This window comes from Hemitrygon akajei, chromosome 5 (assembly GCF_048418815.1).
Source record: "Hemitrygon akajei chromosome 5, sHemAka1.3, whole genome shotgun sequence".
In the NCBI taxonomy this organism is placed as follows: Eukaryota; Metazoa; Chordata; class Chondrichthyes; order Myliobatiformes; family Dasyatidae; genus Hemitrygon; species Hemitrygon akajei.
The window spans coordinates 90323314-90342763 of NC_133128.1; the positions used below are offsets into that span (position 1 = coordinate 90323314).

At 42.3% G+C, this 19450-nt stretch overlaps 1 protein-coding gene across 7 annotated transcripts in view; it reads right to left on the reverse strand.

Annotated features, from left to right (window-relative positions):
• Positions 1-19450, reverse strand: part of dgkh (diacylglycerol kinase, eta) — a 522439-nt gene that overhangs the window by 98983 nt on the left and 404006 nt on the right. For all 7 annotated transcript variants that reach the window (XM_073046012.1, XM_073046011.1, XM_073046013.1 and 4 more), the window contains 4 exons: positions 16317-16434; positions 15433-15543; positions 9239-9335; positions 2802-2909 (listed from right to left, as the gene is read on the reverse strand). In XM_073046012.1, coding sequence (XP_072902113.1) covers positions 2802-2909; positions 9239-9335; positions 15433-15543; positions 16317-16434 — 434 coding nt within the window. The remainder of the gene's footprint in view (positions 1-2801; positions 2910-9238; positions 9336-15432; positions 15544-16316; positions 16435-19450) is intronic.

The window sequence follows — 19450 nt, forward strand, 5'->3', positions numbered from 1 at the left end:
GGCAGCTCCATCATGAACACCAGCCTTCCCAGTATCCAAGACATCTTCAAAAGGCAATGTCTCTAAAAGGCAGCATCCATCATTAAGGATCCACCCCCCCCCCCCCCCCGCATCACCTAGGACATGCCCTCTTCTTATTACCACCATCAAGGTGGTGGTTCAGGATCCTGAAAACACACACTCCGTGTTACAGAAACAGATTCCTCCCCTCTATCATCAGATTTTTGAATGAACAATGACCTCACTATTTCCCCTCACTCTTTGCACCTACTTAATTAATTTATATTATATAATTTATAGTTTTTGTATTATTATGTATTGCAAATTACTGCTGCTGCAAAGCAACAAATTTCAGGACATATGCCAGTGATATTAAACCTGATTCTGATTCTGACCCGGTTACACAGTGGTGTATTTAGACAAAGGAGCGGCTGATTGTTCGGAGGTCTGTGGTACAAGAATGCTGAATGCTGAACTGAAACAGCAGTCTGACAGTGCCTTTGTTTTCTACGGCCGGGTACGTGAGAGATTCTATGGCATATAGCATAGAGCGGTTCTGTAGGTAAGCTTATCTATCACGTATTTGCTGCACAAATCACTCTCTCACCTAGATGAGGTCAGTTGTGCTGTGAGGATTACATTCCTTGACTTCTCTAGTGCCTTTAACACCATCCAGCCCAAGATCTTAAGGCACAAACTAACGGAGATGGGAGTAGACTCTCACATGGTGGATTGGATAGTGGACTACTTGACAGATAGACCTCAGTATGTGCGGTTGGGAGACTGTAGGTCTGACACGGTGGTCAGCAGCACAGGAGCGCTGCAGGGAACCGTACTCTCTCCGGTCCTGTTCACCCTGTACACATCAGACTTCCAATATAACTCGGAGTCCTGCCATGTGCAGAAGTTCGCTGATGACACGGCCATAGTGGGGTGTGTCAGGAATGGACAGGAGGAGGAGTATAGGAAACTGATACAGGACTTTGTGATATGGTGCAACTCAAACTACCTGCGTCTCAATATCACCAAGACCAAGGAGATGGTGGTGGACTTTAGGAGATCTAGGCCTCATATGGAACCAGTGATCATTAATGGAGAATGTGTGGAGCAGGTTAAGACCTACAAGTATCTGGGAGTACAGTTAGACGAGAAGCTAGACTGGACTGCCAACACAGATGCCTTGTGCAGGAAGGCACAGAGTCGACTGTACTTCCTTAGAAGGTTGGCGTCATTCAATGTCTGTAGTGAGATGCTGAAGATGTTCTATAGGTCAGTTGTGGAGAGCGCCCTCTTCTTTGTGGTGGCGTGTTGGGGAGGAAGCATTAAGAAGAGGGACGCCTCATGTCTTAATAAGCTGGTAAGGAAGGCGGGCTCTGTCGTGGGCAAAGTACTGGAGAGTTTAACATCGGTAGCTGAGCGAAGGGCGCTGAGTAGGCTACGGTCAATTATGGATAACTCTGAACATCCTCTACATAGCACCATCCAGAGACAGAGAAGCAGTTTCAGCGACAGGTTACTATCGATGCAATGCTCCTCAGACAGGATGAAGAGGTCAATACTCCCCAATGCCATTAGGCTTTACAATTCAACCGCCAGGACTTAAGAACTTTTTAAAAGCTATTATTAATGCTTTTTGAGATAGTGATTTAGATGCATATCATATTTTTTACTGAGTTAAGTATTGTATGTAATTAGTTTTGCTACAACAAGTGTATGGGACATTGGAAAAAAAAGTTGAATTTCCCCATGGGGATGAATAAAGTATCTATCTATCTATCTATCATCTATCTATTGGTGTGTGTCCAGTTACCAGCAATGGAGGTTTTGATGCACCATTACCAGTTGTTCAAAGCACTTCATGATGGTTGGCATCATCGCCACCAGGCAAGAGTCAGTATAGAGTTATTTGGTACAGGGATGATTTGAAGCATATGGAGACAGCAGCCTAGACGAGTGATGTGTTGAAGATGTCTGTGAAGACATCAGTAAGTAGGTGTGCACACTCTCTGGGTGCTCAGTCTGGATTTGTTTGTCTGGCCTGGTAGTTTTAAAGGGATTGACTCAGCAGAGTCCTTCTCATATGTGCTGCTATTACAGACAGTGGCTGCTCACCTGGAAGAAGGGCAGTTTCCATGACTGGCATTGTGTTGCATTCCCTGAAACATTGTTTTTCCTGGCAGAGTCAGTAATGCCCTTGATGCCCAGCAATGTACATTGTGAATCATTACTGCACAGGTGTTTCTGAATTTTTTCTGCATAAGTGGTCTCTTGTTGCCTAAGATGAGGTTTCTCCTGACTGGACTGAGCCCAAGCTGTTCTGCCTCAAGACTTGAAGGCAGTGTCCCAGGGTTTTAGTAGCCTCTTTGTGTTCAGCCAGTGCTTCTGGTTGGGCTGTGAGGTAACTGTTCTTGAGATACTGATGTCATCTACACAATTCATGATTTTGAATTTCTGGAATGCAATTAGTTGGTGTATTTAATGATATGTAACTGTATAAGTTTTCTCTTTGAGTTGCTCAGGAATACATTAGAGTGGTTATGTTTAGAAACCTGATTGGCTGTATCACACAATTTGTCCAATGTTCCAGGCCCTCAACACAGAGTGCAGTGCAAACCCCACGCTCCCTAGAATGACCTCCAGCGCTGTGGTTTTTAGTGCCTTTTTTTAATAATACATGAGGCATTTAGACAATATTTTAATCAATGCTGCATACAGCTGATCCAGGACCAAATGGGGAGAGCTCAAAAGGGTCAATTATTTTGTTACCGAGAGAGGATCTGTCTCTTCCTCACTCCACTTACATCATCCTCTTTTGTTCCACCCCAGAAGTTAGTTCCTCCAGCATAGCTTGGGATGTTTAGTACAGCAATCCCTTGGAGACTGGGTAGAGGAATGTATTGTCCATCACACTGTAACACACAAAATAAATTGGTTATGAAAAATCATATTTGAACTGTCAAATGCATAGACCCAATTTCCATTCTATTCAAATTAAGGCTGAGAGGAGTCTGTAATAAAACGTTCCACAGGATGCTACTTAATGTCTCACTCTGAAACCAGAGCAAACAATACTGCAGCACAAAAGGACACAAAGAGACAGATATAATGTGCAGATGCATGGTGATAAAACAAGGCAGAATGAATGCATGCATAAAGAGGGCTAATGAAAATGAATTGGAAAAACCTGAAACCAGGTGATACGTGCACAAATCCTTAAAGGCAGTGCAACAACTGTTAAATCTTTGTTATTACTAATAAAGTGTAACATATAAAAGAATGAAAATTACTCTACAGCTTTGTACAGCATAAGTCAATATCATCTTGAATATAGTAGTCAATTCTGAGCACCCAGGAGGATGTCAGGGAAGATGCAGAATTTGAATAGCAGTAGAGATGAGAGATTTCACCTCTCATGGAAAATATTCATGAAGTTAGGTTGTCCTTAAAGTAGGTAGGGTTAAGTAGAAATTCAGTCTTGGCTCCGGAAGAAGATGGTGCCAGTGAACAATGCAACTAAAGACGACATCCTCCAGACAGTTCACGAAACTACTTTCACATCTCCTTTTTCTTTCAGATGTGGTTTGCTACTGTTGGAGCCTGTAATCCATATTTTGGTGATGTGTTTTGGGGCCGATTGAACGATCTGGCTCTTCGCTGGCTCCGTGAGGGTTCCATGAGGCTTCAAACGACGGGGTGCAAGTCCATGATCAATTCCATTTCTCGCCAATTAAAGCACTGAGGAAGATTGAAATCTTCGAGGTAAGAGCGGAGGCAAGCAAGCATTCAGCCCCGTCTACCAACTTCTCACTTGCTGCTACCAGAGGAGAGAGGCCGCTTTCTCGCAAAGTTTAATCCACATGGTTTATGGGTTGGACTCTGTAGTTCACGTTATGATGTGTTTCTGGTTTCTGGTCACTCTACAATGAGACCTAGGTTTCCTCGTTCACCAGTCACTGAAAGTAAGCATGCAGATACAGCAGGCAGTAAAGAAAGCTAACGGCATGTTGGCCTTCATAACAAGGGGAGTTGAGTATAGAAGCAAAGAGGTCCTTCTGCAGTTGTACAGGGCCCCGGTGAGACCCCACCTGGAGTATTGTGTTCAGTCTTGGTCTCCAAATTTGAGGAAGGACATTCTTGTCATTGAGGGAGTGCAGTGTAGGTTCACAAGGTTAATTCCTGGGGTGGCGGGGCTGTCATATGTTGAAAGATTGGAGCGACTGGGCTTGTATACACTGGAATTTAGAAGGATGAGAGGGGATCTGATTGAAATGTATAAGATTATTAAGGGATTGGACACGCTAGAGGCAGGAAACATGATCCCGATGTTGGGGGAGTCCAGAACCAGAGGCCACAGTTTAAGAATAAGGCGTAGGCCATTTAGAACAGAGTTGAGGAAAAACTTTTTCACCCAGAGAGTTGTGGATCTATGGAATGCTCTGCCTCAGAAGGCAGTGGAGGCCAATTCTCTGGATGCTTTCAAGAAAGATAGAGTTCTTAAAGATAGCGGAGTCAAGGGATATGGAGAGAAGGCAGGAACGGGGTACTGATTGTGGATGATCAGCCATGATCACATTGAATGGTGTTGCTGGCTTGAAGGGCCAATTGGCCTACTCCTGCACCTATTGTCTATTGTCCTTTTTTGCAACTATTTTGATCGGGCGGCCTGTAGATAACAAACTGAGCTGGTCTCTTTCCATTCTGTGTTTTATATTCTGTGCTTTTCACTTGCTTTTTTTGCATATGGAAGGGGGAGCAGGTATTGATGGTTTTCTTTGAATGGGTTTCAGGGTTTTCTTTGTTTCAGCAGCACTACTTGAAATTTAATGAATTAGGGAACTTCATCAATTTTCAAACAGCTGAAGCTGAGTTCCTCGACGTACTTGGTAATTCTAACTATAACTATAAGCAGAAAACTGAATCAGAAAGTAGTTAGAATATTGAAGGTCCAACTAGGCCAGTACTTGTCTGGTATAAAGGTGACCCTGGTTCCATATTGTGATTGACACAATGACCCACATGAGATGGGCAGAAGATATTTGCCAGTTTTGGCAGCAGAGTTATTCCACTGGAAATCAAGGAACAGTGAAACATTATTTAAATTTACCTCTTCAGAAATTCGGTACTGGTGTAAGCAGCATCCATCATCAAAGATCATCACCACCCAGGCTATGCTCTTTTCTCATTGTTGACATCAGATAGAAGATACAGGTGCCTCAGGGCTCACACCACCAGGTTCAAGACCGTTACTATCCCTCAACCATCAGGCTCTTGAACAAAGGAGGATAGCTCCACTCATCTATTAAGATGCTCCCGCAACCAATGATCTCATTTTAAGGACTCCTTCCTGTTATTTCATGCTCTATATTATTTATTGCTAATTATTTACATTTGCGTTTGTTGTCTTCTATGTTCTTGCTCCTTCACTGATCCTGTTCACGGTTACTTTCTATAGGTTTCTAGAGTATGCCCGCAGAGAAAAGAATCTCAGGGTTGTATGTAAGTGGCGACACTTACAAATACTCTAACAAATTTTACTTTCAACTTTGAAGTACTTGCACTCAACTGTATTAATTCAAATGACAATAGTGCTTAGGCAGAATGTGAATTCCATCCTAAAAGGGCTTTGCCTTCTCGAAGAACTTACTACCTTAGTACTTGGAAGAAAACTGTGTTCATTCATCCATGACCTTTCATAATGAAAAGTTCTGCCCACGTCTTCAAAGTTCACTGAAGACACTCAAGTCAGTAGCTAAATATTCCACAAATAATTACCTGCAACAACAAACAAAATGCCAGAGGATCACAGCAGGTCAACCAGCATCTGCGGAGGGAACTGGACAGTTGACGTTTTGGTTCATGACTCTTTGCTCTCTTTCCCGAGCACCAAAAGATTAGAAGTGGAACCTCAATTTAACACCAGCAATCTCTGACAACACTGAGCCAGACTGCACTGGTGGCAACTCAACAGTTCTGCAGGTCGAGTTGCAGTGCATGATTCAGTGCATTCCACGCCTCTGCACCTGTGCACTACAGTGTAGAGACGGAGGATGCGTGTAGGTCAGATGCAAACCCATTTTAACCTTTTACTCTGTTTCTACACTCAGTTCTGCAACATAATGGGTGAAGAAGCTGGATAATCTTGTAGCTGCTCTATTTCTTTTCAACCAGTTGACACATGCAGATGTTGCCTAGCAATTGGGGACAAGCGATTAGTTCAACCATGGGGTTCTTAACTTTCACTGAAAAGGTAAAAGTGTTTTTTATAATTTTATTTTAATTAATATTAATAGATTAATATTGCATGGAAACAGATCATTCAAGTCCATCACATCTACACCAACCATTAGCCACTTCCATTAATCTTACACTGTTTTAGTTTTAGATTTGAGCATCAGCAGGTTTATTTGCTTCCAGTTTTACTCTCCTCATATTTCCATAAACTCCATCTAGATTCTATCACTCACTAGACACCAATGAATTGATAACCGCTAATTAACCTACCAGCCTGCATGTAGCAGGAAAGCAGCAGCAAGCAGGCGAAGGGTACGGACGGAGACATGGGCTTCGGCATGTTGAGAGCAGCAGTTGAAAGAGCAACAGTGTTTGGAGTGGATGCTCAATGTGAGAGCTCCCTCTCCTGTTAACACTGGAAATTACATCTGGGCTCTCCAGAACATCGTGGGGATGTGAGGATGCAAGGATGACTCACTGCTGCCTGTGCCTGGAATTTCACAAGCAGTGTGGCTTGACCTGGAAATGGTTGTAAGGGCAATTTAGTCTGGGTTAAATTGATTTTCAGTTGTATATTGCCAGGAGCAGTGTAATATAATAGAAGTTTTAGTCAGAGTCCTCTACAAGTAAGTTCAGGTGATCACCAAATAAGTTTTAATGTCCTGAAGAAGATAGGGAGAAACAACATCCCAACAATCTTCCTTAACACCTCTGATTTACACCTCTATCCTACGTTTTTACACCTCACTTCAAGATATGCTAACCTATGCAAAGATATGCTGACAACACACACAAAATGCTGGTGGAACACAGCAGGCCAGGCAGCATCTATAGGGAGAAGCACTGTCGACGTTTCAAGCTGAGACCCTTCGTCAGGACATGCAAAGATATGCTATCCTGATACAGAGCTCCTGACCCACAACCATGTCCCCGAGAGCTTCGACTTCTGCTTACATTACATCTTAGCTAATACTCCAGGAGGATACCTGGTGGTTTGGGGGCAGGCTAGGATGGGATGGAGAGATGATGAGCTAGAATTGCACATAGAACAGTTCAGCAGAGGAACAGATGCCTTGGCCCACCATGTCTGTGTTGACCATGATGCCACCCTAAACTATTCCCCTCTGCCTGGACATGATTTGTATCCTTTTACTTCCTACTTGTTCATGTGTCTCTCTAAATGCCTCTGACTCTTAGCTGTTGTATCTGCTTCCACCATCTCCACTGGCTGTTTATTCCAGGCACCTACTATCACTCTTTATGTAAAAAAAACTTGTCTCATTAATCTTCTTTGAACCTTCATCCTCTCCTATTAAATCACATTAATGTCACATTTCCATCCTGTGAAACAGATTCTGACTACCTACCCTGTCTTTACCTCCTCAGACCATGACACACCAGAAGAAATAATACAAGTCTGTGTAACCTCCTCTTACAGCTAATACGTTCCAATCCAGGCCACTCTCTCCAAAGCCTCCATGTCCTTCTTGTAAAGCACTGACCAGAACAGCACACAATGCTCCTAATGTGATCTTCAAAGTTTTATATAGCTGTAACATGACTTCCCAGGTTTTATACTCAACACCCCACTGATAAAGGTTTAAGGCCTTAAGACAGAGGAACAGAATTAGCCATTTGGCTTATTGAGTCATGGCTGATTTATTATCTCTCTTAACTCCATTCTCTTGCTTTCTCCCCATATCTGTGAAAGCCTGACTAATCAAGAACATATCAACCTCCACTTTAAATATACTCAATAACTTTTCTTCCACAGCCACCTGTGGCAATAAATTCCACAGATTCATTACTCTCTAGCTGAAGAAATCTTTCCTCATCTGTGTTCTAAATGTACATCCCACTATTCTGATGTTGTGCCCTCTGATCCTAGACTCACCCACTCTAGGAAACACCCTCTACTCTACCCAGACCCTTCGATATTCAATGTGTCTCAATGAGATCCACCCCCATTCTTTTAAACTCAAAGCAAGTACAGACCCAGAGCTATCAACTACTCCTCACACATTAACCCTTTCATTCCTGGAATCATTCTCATGAACCCCTTCTGGACTCTCTCCAATGGCAGTGCATCTTTTTTTAGATAAGGAGCACAAAACTACTCTCAATACTTCAAGTGCGGTCTGACAAGTATCTTATAAAGCCTCAACATTTACATCCTTGCTTTTATATTCTAGTCCTCTCAAAATGAATGCTAACATTGCATTTGCCTTCCTTACCACCAACTCAACCTACAAGTTAACCTTTAGGGAATCCTGCACAAGGACTCACAAGTCCCTTTGCACCTCTGGTCTTTGAATTTTCTCCCCATTTACAAAATAGTGTACACCTTTATTCCTTCTACCAAAGTGCATGACCATACACTTTCCGACACTATATTCCATCTACCACTTCTTTGGCCATTCTTCCAGTCTTTACCACCATACCTACTTGTGTTGTGACTTTCAGGGAGCTCTCATACTTGAACAGTTATCTACAAGGCTGTTGAACTATTTCTGCCCATCAAAACAATGATAAATGAACAAAAAGTGCTTTTCATGGGTGAGAGGACTAGAATAAACAGTTGCTACCTAAAGGCAGACTATTAATGAGTAGAGACAATACACCTTGTGTGGGATAAATGCAGATTTATCATTGTGAACACTGCACTGATATCTTCAATGCTATTCTGAAGGAGCAGCTTCTCAAATTTAGAAATGTGACCTCAGGAGCTAAACCTGAAGCCTAAGGATCTAAAAACAAATGAAAATAAAGGTAACGGTACTTGCTTAATTCCAAAGACTAAAGCATAAATGTAGTTCTAAACAATTCCCAATATTGTGAGAACTGTTTGGTTATGAACTCGCACCCTGACACCCAGATATGTGTAGGTGATATTAACACCCAGATAAATCAAACACTCCGATTATTAAATGCAGTGCATGACACCTTAATGCAATTGTCTCACTTATCTTGACGGAGAAATTCAACATTGTGGAATTTAAAGCATTACCTCAAGCTGCACCTTTTGTTCTAAGTTCTTATAGGTTCGCTGGAGTAATTCCTTGGTGCCAAGGACACCATACCACATCATATTCTTCGTCCGGCTTCTGAATGAAACACAGTGAGAAAACAGTAAGAAAGCCATGGATTTATTTCACTACAGCTTCCTACTTTATCATTATGTCACTTATAAAACAAAATGCGCTCTTCCATTGTATAGCAACTGAATTCAAGTCAAAATAAAAACTGATTCCTCTGGATGAAGATATCATTAGCCATTATTTCTAACAGCATCACAGAGAGAAGAAAATCCAATGATCTTCAAAGATCTGAAGGTCTCTCTGTCTCTCTCTTCACAGATGCTGAGAATTTCGGGCATTTGCTATTTCTTTTTCATATTTCCTTACAGATTTTTATGGCTTCAATTTCAGAACATTTTGCCTTTTACAAAGTCTTTGGCTTGGGTATTCATCTTGATTTCAAACTGATGCTTTCAGGAAAACACCACAGTATTAACACAGTGCATCTCTCTCTGCACCAGTTTGTAAGCCCATTCCCTATGCTGAGACGCACTAAATGTAAGCATGGCAGGAAAGAGCAAGCTCCAGTACCCTTAAGCCAAATATATTCCCTCTGCACATAGGTTCATGGCTGTCAGTGAAGCTTCACAAATTAATCCCTGATCCCTTACTGAATAAACAAATTGCCAAAGGGCAGATGGTCAAAAAGTTCAAAGATGAAGTGGATAGGATTTTGTACAGAACATGGAATCAAAACACACAATTGAAATTAAGATCCAGATCAATTTGAACCAACACCAGGGAGGTACATTCTCAAATAGCTGAATGTTTTACTATGCAAATCTCTCTCTGATTTGGCATGGAGTCTTGCCTAACAGGAAGATATATTGGAAATTGTGAAAGCCATTGACCTGATTTATGGTGACCACTGTTTTCCCATTTCTCTTCTGGACTCTTGTGAACCAATGCAAAGGAATTTTCACTGGACTATTGTTGAGTCAAACAGTAGTAAGAACATAGTCTTTGTTAAGTACTGTATTTTACTAGATCAGTATATACTCGGCATGTTTCTGAATTTTTTCCTTGTCTCCCTGATTGTGCACAGGTTCCAAATGCAATGTAAATCTCATTGGAAAAAGGAGGTTTCAATTCTCCTTATCTAAGAACAGATGTGCTGGCATTGGAGAGGGTCCAAAGGAAGTTCACGATAATTATTCCAGGAATGAAATGGTTAATGTATCAGGAGCATTGGATGGGTCTGGGCCTGTACTCACTGGAGTTTAGAGGAATAGGGGAGGGGGGGGTCCTCATTGAAACCTATTGAATATTGCAAGGCCTAGATAGAATGCTTGTTTCATCTGTGACAATACTGTCAAATCCTCCACACGGGCTTCATTATATTAGCTAGTTCCAGATGTCTTCCAGATCAGATATTTATCTTTATACAGCCCCCTGCTTTGCACCACCCTAATCACTACCTCAGTAAGCCAACACAACAATCACTTTGTACTACAAAGGTTTTTTTTGTTCTAATTGCATTCTATCTTGTATAATTGTTGTATACGTTGTTTTTCTTGTGAGTGTTGTGTATCTGATTCTATGTGCTTGTGACACTGCTGTAAGTAACCTTTTCATTACTCCTGTGTATACATGTACTTGTGCATGTGACAATAACTCAAATTTAACTTCGATCTCAGTTAACCTTTGCACTTGTTCTATTGCCGCATAAATGTGTTCTGTTAAATTATTGGCAGTGCAATGGAACTTCCTCTGAATTACTGTATTGCATTTTTTTATTGATATTTACTTTCCACTATCCTTCAATGTTGATAATTCTTAATAAATAGTTTAGTAAAAATCATTGAAAGCTTTAGAGGCTATATGTCAAACAAGAACTAGCTCTTTGGGCAATACAGTTAACACAAATGAGTTGGGCAAAGGGGCCTGTTTCCATGTTGTATGACTCTACACCGCTATAACTTCAAAATTAAACTTAGGAAAGATCTATCCAGCCCAATTATCATTCCTTTTGACTGCCATTCGACCAGCAAATCTTTATGCCATTTGTCTCATGACAGAGATTTGGCCCACTGAATCTGTGCCTGCTTTCAAGACAATGCCGATCTCCGCCATACTTCCCTGTGACCTATTCTCTCTCACATACCCATCAACACTCAGATTCTCCTGATGCTCATGTATGCTAGGGGTCAGATAGTCAATTAACGCAGGAGCCAGCATGCTTTTCAGATGTGGGAGAAAACTGCAACACCCAGAGGAAACACACACAGTCACAGGGGGAACATGCAAGATCCAGAGGTCAGGATTGATTAATAGATAGATAGATAGATAGATAGATAGATAGATAGATAGATAGATAGATAGATAGATAGATAGATACTTTATTCATCCCCATGGGGAAATTCAACTTTTTTTCCAATGTCCCATACACTTGTTGTAGCAAAACTAATTACATACAATACTTAACTCAGTAAAAAAAAATATGATATGCATCTAAATCACTATCTCAAAAAGCATTAATAATAATTAATAAGCATTAATAATAGCGGGCCTCGGGAGCTGTGAGGCAGTCGTAGTAACTGCTGTACCACTCCAATTGTGCAAGGTACTGCGAAAAATGGAGGGAGGAAAGGAAGAAATATGGAGACATTGTCTGGGAAAAAGAATGAAGGCAACCCAGGAAAGAGCATTGAAATCTAGAGGGCAGCAGTTGAAGGTAAAACAGTAAAGATTTAAAAGGCACCTGATGGTTCATGCAGAGAGGGATGCCAGAAAAAAAGTGGGTCAAGCAAATACAATAACAACATTTTGAAGACATTGAGATCAGTGTACAAGTAGGAAATGTTTAGAGGGATGTGGGCAAATGGAACTAGCTTAGGTGGGCAAGTTGGTTGGTATGGATGAATTGGCCCGAAGAGCCTGTTTCTGTGTGCATTACTCTTATGACCTCATTAAAAGCAGTACTGCTCTACCAGCTGGTCAGATTCTCCTTGGACCCTTCTTTCAGTATTAAAGAGAAGTCAGAGCTTGTAAACTGATGTGTGGTCTTCCTGTGGTTTGCAGCCTCCAAACTAAGTACATTATCACAGTAAGTTGCTCTGCCTCATTTCCATCTATCTCTTATCGAAATACTTCTGCCTTCTGCTGTACCACAAATGTGTCCCTTTAATCTTTCCCCATACTGCCTTCTCTAAACTCATGGACCAATATTTGTTCCTAATTTTCTTCCAGCAGTCATGAAAGATCATGAAAGAAGCAGCATAGATTTACCAAGGGTAAATCATGCTTGACTAATCTATTGGAGTTTTTCGAGGATGTAACCAGGAAGTTAGACAAGGGAGATCCAGTGGATGTAGTGTACCTCGATTTTCAGAAGGCATTTGATAAGGTCCCACATAGGAGATTGGTGGGTAAAATCAAAGCTCATGGCATTGGGGGGAAGGCATTGACATGGATAGAAAACTGGTTGGCAGATAGAAAGCAAAGGGTAGCAGTGAATGGGTGTTTCTCGGAATGGCAGGTGGTGGCTAGTGGGGTGCCACAGGGCTCGGTATTGGGACCACAGCTGTTTATGATTTACGTCAACGATTTAGATGAAGGCATTGAGAATAACATCAGCAAGTTTGCTGATGATACTAAGCTGGGTGGCAGTGTGACATGTGATGAGGATGTTAGGAGAATTCAGGGTGACTTGGATAGGCTGGGTGAGTGGGCAGATACTTGGCAGATGACATTTAATGTGAATAAGTGTGAGGTTATCCACTTTGGGAGTAAGAACAGGAAGGCAGATTATTATCTGAACGGTGTAGAGTTAGGTAAGGGAGAAATACAAAGAGATCTAGGAGTCCTTGTTCATCATAGTGGGGCCATAGTGGGGTGTGTCAGGAATGGACAGGAGGAGGAGTATAGGAAACTGATACAGGACTTTGTGATATGGTGCAACTCAAACTACCTGCGTCTCAATGTCACCAAGACCAAGGAGATGGTGGTGGACTTTAGGAGATCTAGGCCTCATATGGAGCCAGTGATCATTAATGGAGAATGTGTGGAGCAGGTTAAGACCTACAAGTATCTGGGAGTACAGTTGGACGAGAAGCTAGACTGGACTGCCAACACAGATGCCTTGTGCAGGAAGGCACAGAGTCGACTGTACTTCCTTAGAAGGTTGGCGTCATTCAATGTCTGCAGTGAGATGCTGATGATGTTCTATAGGTCAGTTGTTGAGAGCGCCCTCTTCTTTGTGGTGGCGTGTTGGGGAGGAAGCATTAAGAAGAAGGACGCCTCACGTCTTAATAAGCTGATAAGGAAGGCGGGCTCTGTCGTGGGCAAAGTACTGGAGAGTTTAACATCGGTAGCTGAGCGAAGGGCGCTGAGTAGGCTACGGTCAATTATGGAAAACCCTGAACATCCTCTACATAGCACCATCCAGAGACAGAGAAGCAGTTTCAGCGATAGGTTACTGTCGATGCAATGCTCCTCAGACAGGATGAAGAGGTCAATACTCCCCAATGCCATTAGGCTTTACAATTCAACTGCCAGGACTTAAGAACTTTTTTTTTTTAAAGCTATTATTAATGCTTTTTGAGTTAGTGATTTAGATGCATATCATATTATTACTGAGTTAAGTATTGTATGTAAGGAGTTTTTGCTACAACAAGTGTATGGGACATTGGAAAAAATGTTGAATTTCCCCATGGGGATGAATAAAGTATCTATCTATCTATCTATCTATCTATCTATCTATCAGTCACTGAAGGTGAATGAGCAAGTGCAGCAGGCAGTGAAGAAGGCTAATGGAATGTTGGCCTTTATTACAAAGGGAATTGAGTACAAGAGCAAGGAAATCATCTTGCATTTGTACAGGGCCCTGGTGAGACCACACCTGGGGTATTGTGTACAGTTTTGGTCTCCAGGGTTAAGGAAGGACATCCACGCTGTAGAGGAAGTGCAGCACAGATTCACAAGGTTAATTCCTGGGATGTCAGGACTGTCTTACGCAGTGAGGTTAGAGAGACTGGGCTTGTACACGCTGGAATTAAGGAGATTGAGAGGGGATCTGATTGCAACATATAAGATTATTAAGGGATTGGACGAGTAGAGGCAAGAAATATGTTCCAGATGCTGGGAGAGTCCAGTACCAGAGGGCATGGTTTGAGAATAAGGGGTAGGTCATTTAGGACAGAGTTAAGGAAAAACTTCTTCTCCCAGAGAGTTGTGGGGGTCTGGAATGCACTGCCTCGGAAGGCAGTGGAGGCCAACTCTCTGGATGCTTTCAAGAAGGAGCTAGATAGGTATCTTATGGATAGGGGAATCAAGGGATATGGGGACAAGGCAGGAACCGGGTATTGATAGTAGATGATCAGCCATGATCTCAAAATAGTGGTGCAGGCTCGAAGGGCCGAATGGTCTACTTCTGCACCTATTGTCTGTTGTCTATCACTGATCTGAAAGGTTAAGTCTTTCTTTCCCCTCAGACGCTGACTGTTCTGGTGAGTACTTGCAGCATTTTCGATTTTGTCTTCAGATTTTCAGCATCCTCAGAATCCTGTTTATGATTTACTCTGGAAACACTCCCCTCAAATGTTCTCCCTGAATGGCCTAATTCTGCTCCTGTACTTAATGGTTTAATGGTCTTGTATCTGCTGAGCTCTGAGTAATCTATTTCAGAAAATCTTTCCCTCTGAGTGTCTATCAATCAGGGTCTGAAGGTCAGAGTGGCATAAATGGGCAGCTGGTTGTTGCTGCTTGACAGCTTCATATATCCCTATATGAAGTGCCTATATCCCAAAGATGTATGCATTGGTGGATTAAATGGCTACTGCAAATTGTTCCTAGTGCATAGATGAATGGTAGAATCTGACTGAGTTAATGAGAGTAAAATGGGTGCTTTTTGGTTGGCTTCAGACTTTATGTACTGAAGCACCTGTTTCCATGTTGCATGGCTCTATCACAGTCTTGAACAGATCCAAGATCTTTACCCAGACATCAAAACACATACAACTCTTTTGTGGACATACTTTGGCACTTCCGAAATCTTTTGAATGTTGCTTCCTGATTACCACTGCCTTGTACTTGTAGCTTAGTTCAAAAGCATAGGATTCTGTAGAGTGAACCATAGCTCTCACCTTGCGTCTCCAATGTAAAACGATGAAAGACTGGTAACTACCTGCATTTCTCAGGATGCTCCTCACGCTTGTTGTTAAATTCCAAGGAGATTTTGGCATCTAATCCAATTCCAAAATAATTGTTCATAACACACTTTTCGGTGTAGCCTTCTCTGAATTGTGGGGAAAAAAACATGGCTTTCGTCACAAAAATGTCTATTAATGTGTGCGTTAAAAGATCAACCAGTAAAATAACCTTCCCAAAAAGGAAGAGTTTTCTATCAGTTTTGCAAAAATAACCTAAGGCAAATACACAGATATATTAACAACTAGCTTGGACCCAGGCTTGCTACCACTGCTGTACATTTCTACTGGATGTAGATGATCAGGTAAGCTGACCGTTCAGTACCTGACTGGCACTCTCTGAGATACTGTGGCCTCTGGGACGTGAGCTGGCCTCAGACAGAAATCCTAAGACACTGCCCATGGAATGCTTAAGACAGCTTTTGGGTATTTAGTACTTTTTAAAAAAGTGTTTACATATCTCTGATTGTCAGAAACATTTAAAAACTATTCAACTAGACTTAAATTATTTGAAGTGTAATCATAAGTAATTAAAATAGAACAGCAAAGCAAATCAGTGAGAGCAGTTACCACATCCCACAGGGTTGGTGATCCTGTTCAATTGAATCAGGTTCTTGTTTGGAAGCCAGCCCTCTGAACAAGCGTTGACAGAAGTGAAACGGACCCAAACCCTGACCCTCACTGCTGGGCTCAGTGATGAGCTCAACAACAGAGAAGACAGTCAGAGATACATCAACGCAAAATGGATTTCTGAACAAGCACAAGCTAAAACGTGTAGAGGACTAACAGCCTTCTATTCTCTGTGGCTTTCAGGCGGCACAATGCAGATCATTAAGACTGGTGTAGAGATAACACTTCTTACAGAGAGTCTGGATCAGGGTCAATGAATGGGGTGGCTCCAAAAGGATCGATGTTCGCTAATAACATTTTGCTGATGATTGAGCTTCCAGCGATGGAGGCAGCAAGTCCAGCTCGTAAACCTGAGGTAAGACAGACACATTACATTGGTAGTTTTGTAAGGTAGTACAGAGGTAAGTGAAATACACAGTTAATTATCCTTTCTGAGGGATAACACAGATCAAGGAACTTCAAGCAAGCGTCAACAAAATTGACAGGCATATTACTAAAGTTAGGCTCAATATAGGTCACAAATCTAGGAGTGACAGAAAAGGGAAATACCCAATCATATCCATACTGGGTAGGAGCAGAGACAGCACTAACTGCTGCCATGATTGAACTTCTCATGTATGCCTTTGGACCAATATCCCAACTCTTTCTCTCTCTCTCTGCCACTCAGTCTATCATTATTTACTTGATGTTATGGATTTTCTTTACACATAGACATCCAGTTCTCCTTTACCTTCATCCTTCAGTAGTTTGGTCTCCCTAATTCTTCCTTGAACAGCCACAACCAGTCCCCAGACTTCATCTTCCTGCCCTGTCTAGTTTAACTTGCTCTAACCTTCAAGATCTTCTCATTTGCCCCAGTCCAAATAAATGGTGCTACCCTGGGAGACTACTGGTTCCAGTATTGCCTCTACTTTTGAAGAACATTCAATCTTCTTTGATCTTGTCCCCTCTGGTCCCTTCCCTGAATTATTTTCATGTTCTCTGGATGGTTTGCATCAGTTCCATCTCCTGACAATACATATGTATCTCCCCCACCCATTCTTTCCCATTTTAGGGACAGGCTAATGAGCGATATCCACTGTAAATACCACAAATTGCACAACTAATTTGATATTTCTCAGACTTTCAGCTCATCAAAACCTCAAGAATTAAAGTGATTACGTCCAGCCCATTGGCTGCTTACCTATAGGTAAATCAGGCCTGATTTGCATAAGTGCCTTCCACTGATTCAGATTGCTTGGTAAGGAACTGTAATCAAGGGGCTCCAATGTAGATGCAGGAGTCTGGAGGGTCCTTAAAATCACTCCCGTTCTGCTCCACCTTCAACTAATTGGCCAGAGCAGTGGAGTCAAAAATCATTTTGTCAAAATATCCAGTGGGAGAGCAGAGCCTAGCAGCTTGATTCTCCGATCCATCCTCCCTGTAGAGTGGCTGGTCTTATCAAACTCTTATAGTTGACTGAGTGACAGGTTGGTATCGTGGCCCATCAAATTAGTACAACATGAAAGGTGATGTAAAACATTGGGAACTATTCAGAAATAAGCTCTTGAACTGTGACCAGGTGAGTGGGAAAATTGGAAGGTGCATTCTCCGAAGGAAAGAGGAAGAAATAAAATTCAGGTTATACAATTTGGCAGTGTACAGTCCATGCATGTGAGGAAGCACAGACAAAAAGAACCTTGTGTGCACTTTGGCGAGTCCACGTGCAGGATTCCCTGAAGGTTAATTTGCAGGTTGAATTGGTGGAGAAGGTGGTGAATGCAATGCTAGCATTCATTTCAAGAGGACTGAGACTTTACAAGGCACTGGTAAAGCCTCACTTCAAATCAAGTCACTTTTTATTGTCATTTCGACCATAACTGCTGATACAGTATACAGTAAAAACGAGACAATGTTTTTCAGGACCATGGTGCTACATGAACAATACAAAAAGTACACTGAACTACGTAAAAACAACACAAAAACTACACTAGACTACAGACCTACCCAGGACTGCATAAAGTACACAGAACAGTGCAGGCATTACAATAGACAATAAACAAGACAATAGGCACAGCAGAGGGCAGTAGGTTGGTAGTCCGATGGCTTGGGGGAAAATCTGTTACATAAACAGACAGCTGAATGGCGGCGTCCAGGATTCCGTCCGTTTCTGTACTCCCGCCGAGTATTTCGTCGCCACAGATGTAGTCCAATTTAATGTCCATTGGAGAGCAGAATGGACGGGAGAACCGGCCGGCTACGGCTTACTTTTTTCCCTGGCATGGACTCCTGCCCACTCGCCTCGCTTCCACTTCCTCACACACCACTTACGAAGTCCCCAACTCCAGCCACTGGCATCAGGCGACTCCGAGGACTGCAGGCCCGATTCCCTCAGCAAACAGATTTTGGAGAGCAGAATGGACAGGAGAACCAGCCGGCTACGGCTTACTTTTTTACTGGCACGGACTCCTGCCCGCTCGCCTCGCTTCCGCTTCCTCGCACACCACTTATGACGTCCCCAACTCTGGTCACCGGCAGCAGGCGAATCCCAGGACTGCAGGCCCAATTCCCTCAGCAAGCCTAACCAGCAGATTTCCATGAGGGTTTGTTTTTGGGCGATCTCTGTATTGTAGCAGTATCTGGCGATGGTAGATAGTCACTCTGTTATCCATTGCCCTAAACCCTAATTGTGCCTTAAAATTAAATTAAAAAACTAAATTAAAGTAGCACCAGATCCAAAAGGCCACTGCTGCCATGTGCCACGCCACCTACTGGAAACTTGAAGTACTGTCAGCAGTTTTGGGACCCTTATTTAAGGAAGGATGTGGTGACATTGGAGAGTGTTCATGAGAATGATTCCAGGAATGAAAAGGTGAAAGGGTTATCATTTCAGCAGCGATTGAAGGCTCTGGGCCTGTACTGGCTGGAATTTAGAAGTATGGGGTGGGTGGATCTCACTGAAACCTATCAAATGTTGAAAGGCCGAGATAGAGTGGATTTGAATAGGACTTTTCTTTTGGTGAGGGAATCTAGGACCAAAGGCCACACCTTAAAAATAGAGGGACACTAATTAGAATAAAGATGAGGAGAAATTATTTTAGCCAAAGGGTGGTGAAATTGTGGAATTCATTCCAACAGGTGACTGTGGAGGTCAGCTCACTGGATGGCTTTAAGGTGGAGATTGATAGGCTACTGTTAGTCAAGGAGTGAAAGTTTATGGGGAGAAGGCAGGAGAATGGAGTTGAGGGAAATGGGTCAGCCATGATGAAATGGTGGCAACCCCAGAGCATGATGCTATCTCCACTATACTTTACAGTAGGGTTGGTGTTACCTGGCTGATGTGCAGTATTTACACCACACGTACCACTTAGTGCTGAGGCTAAAATG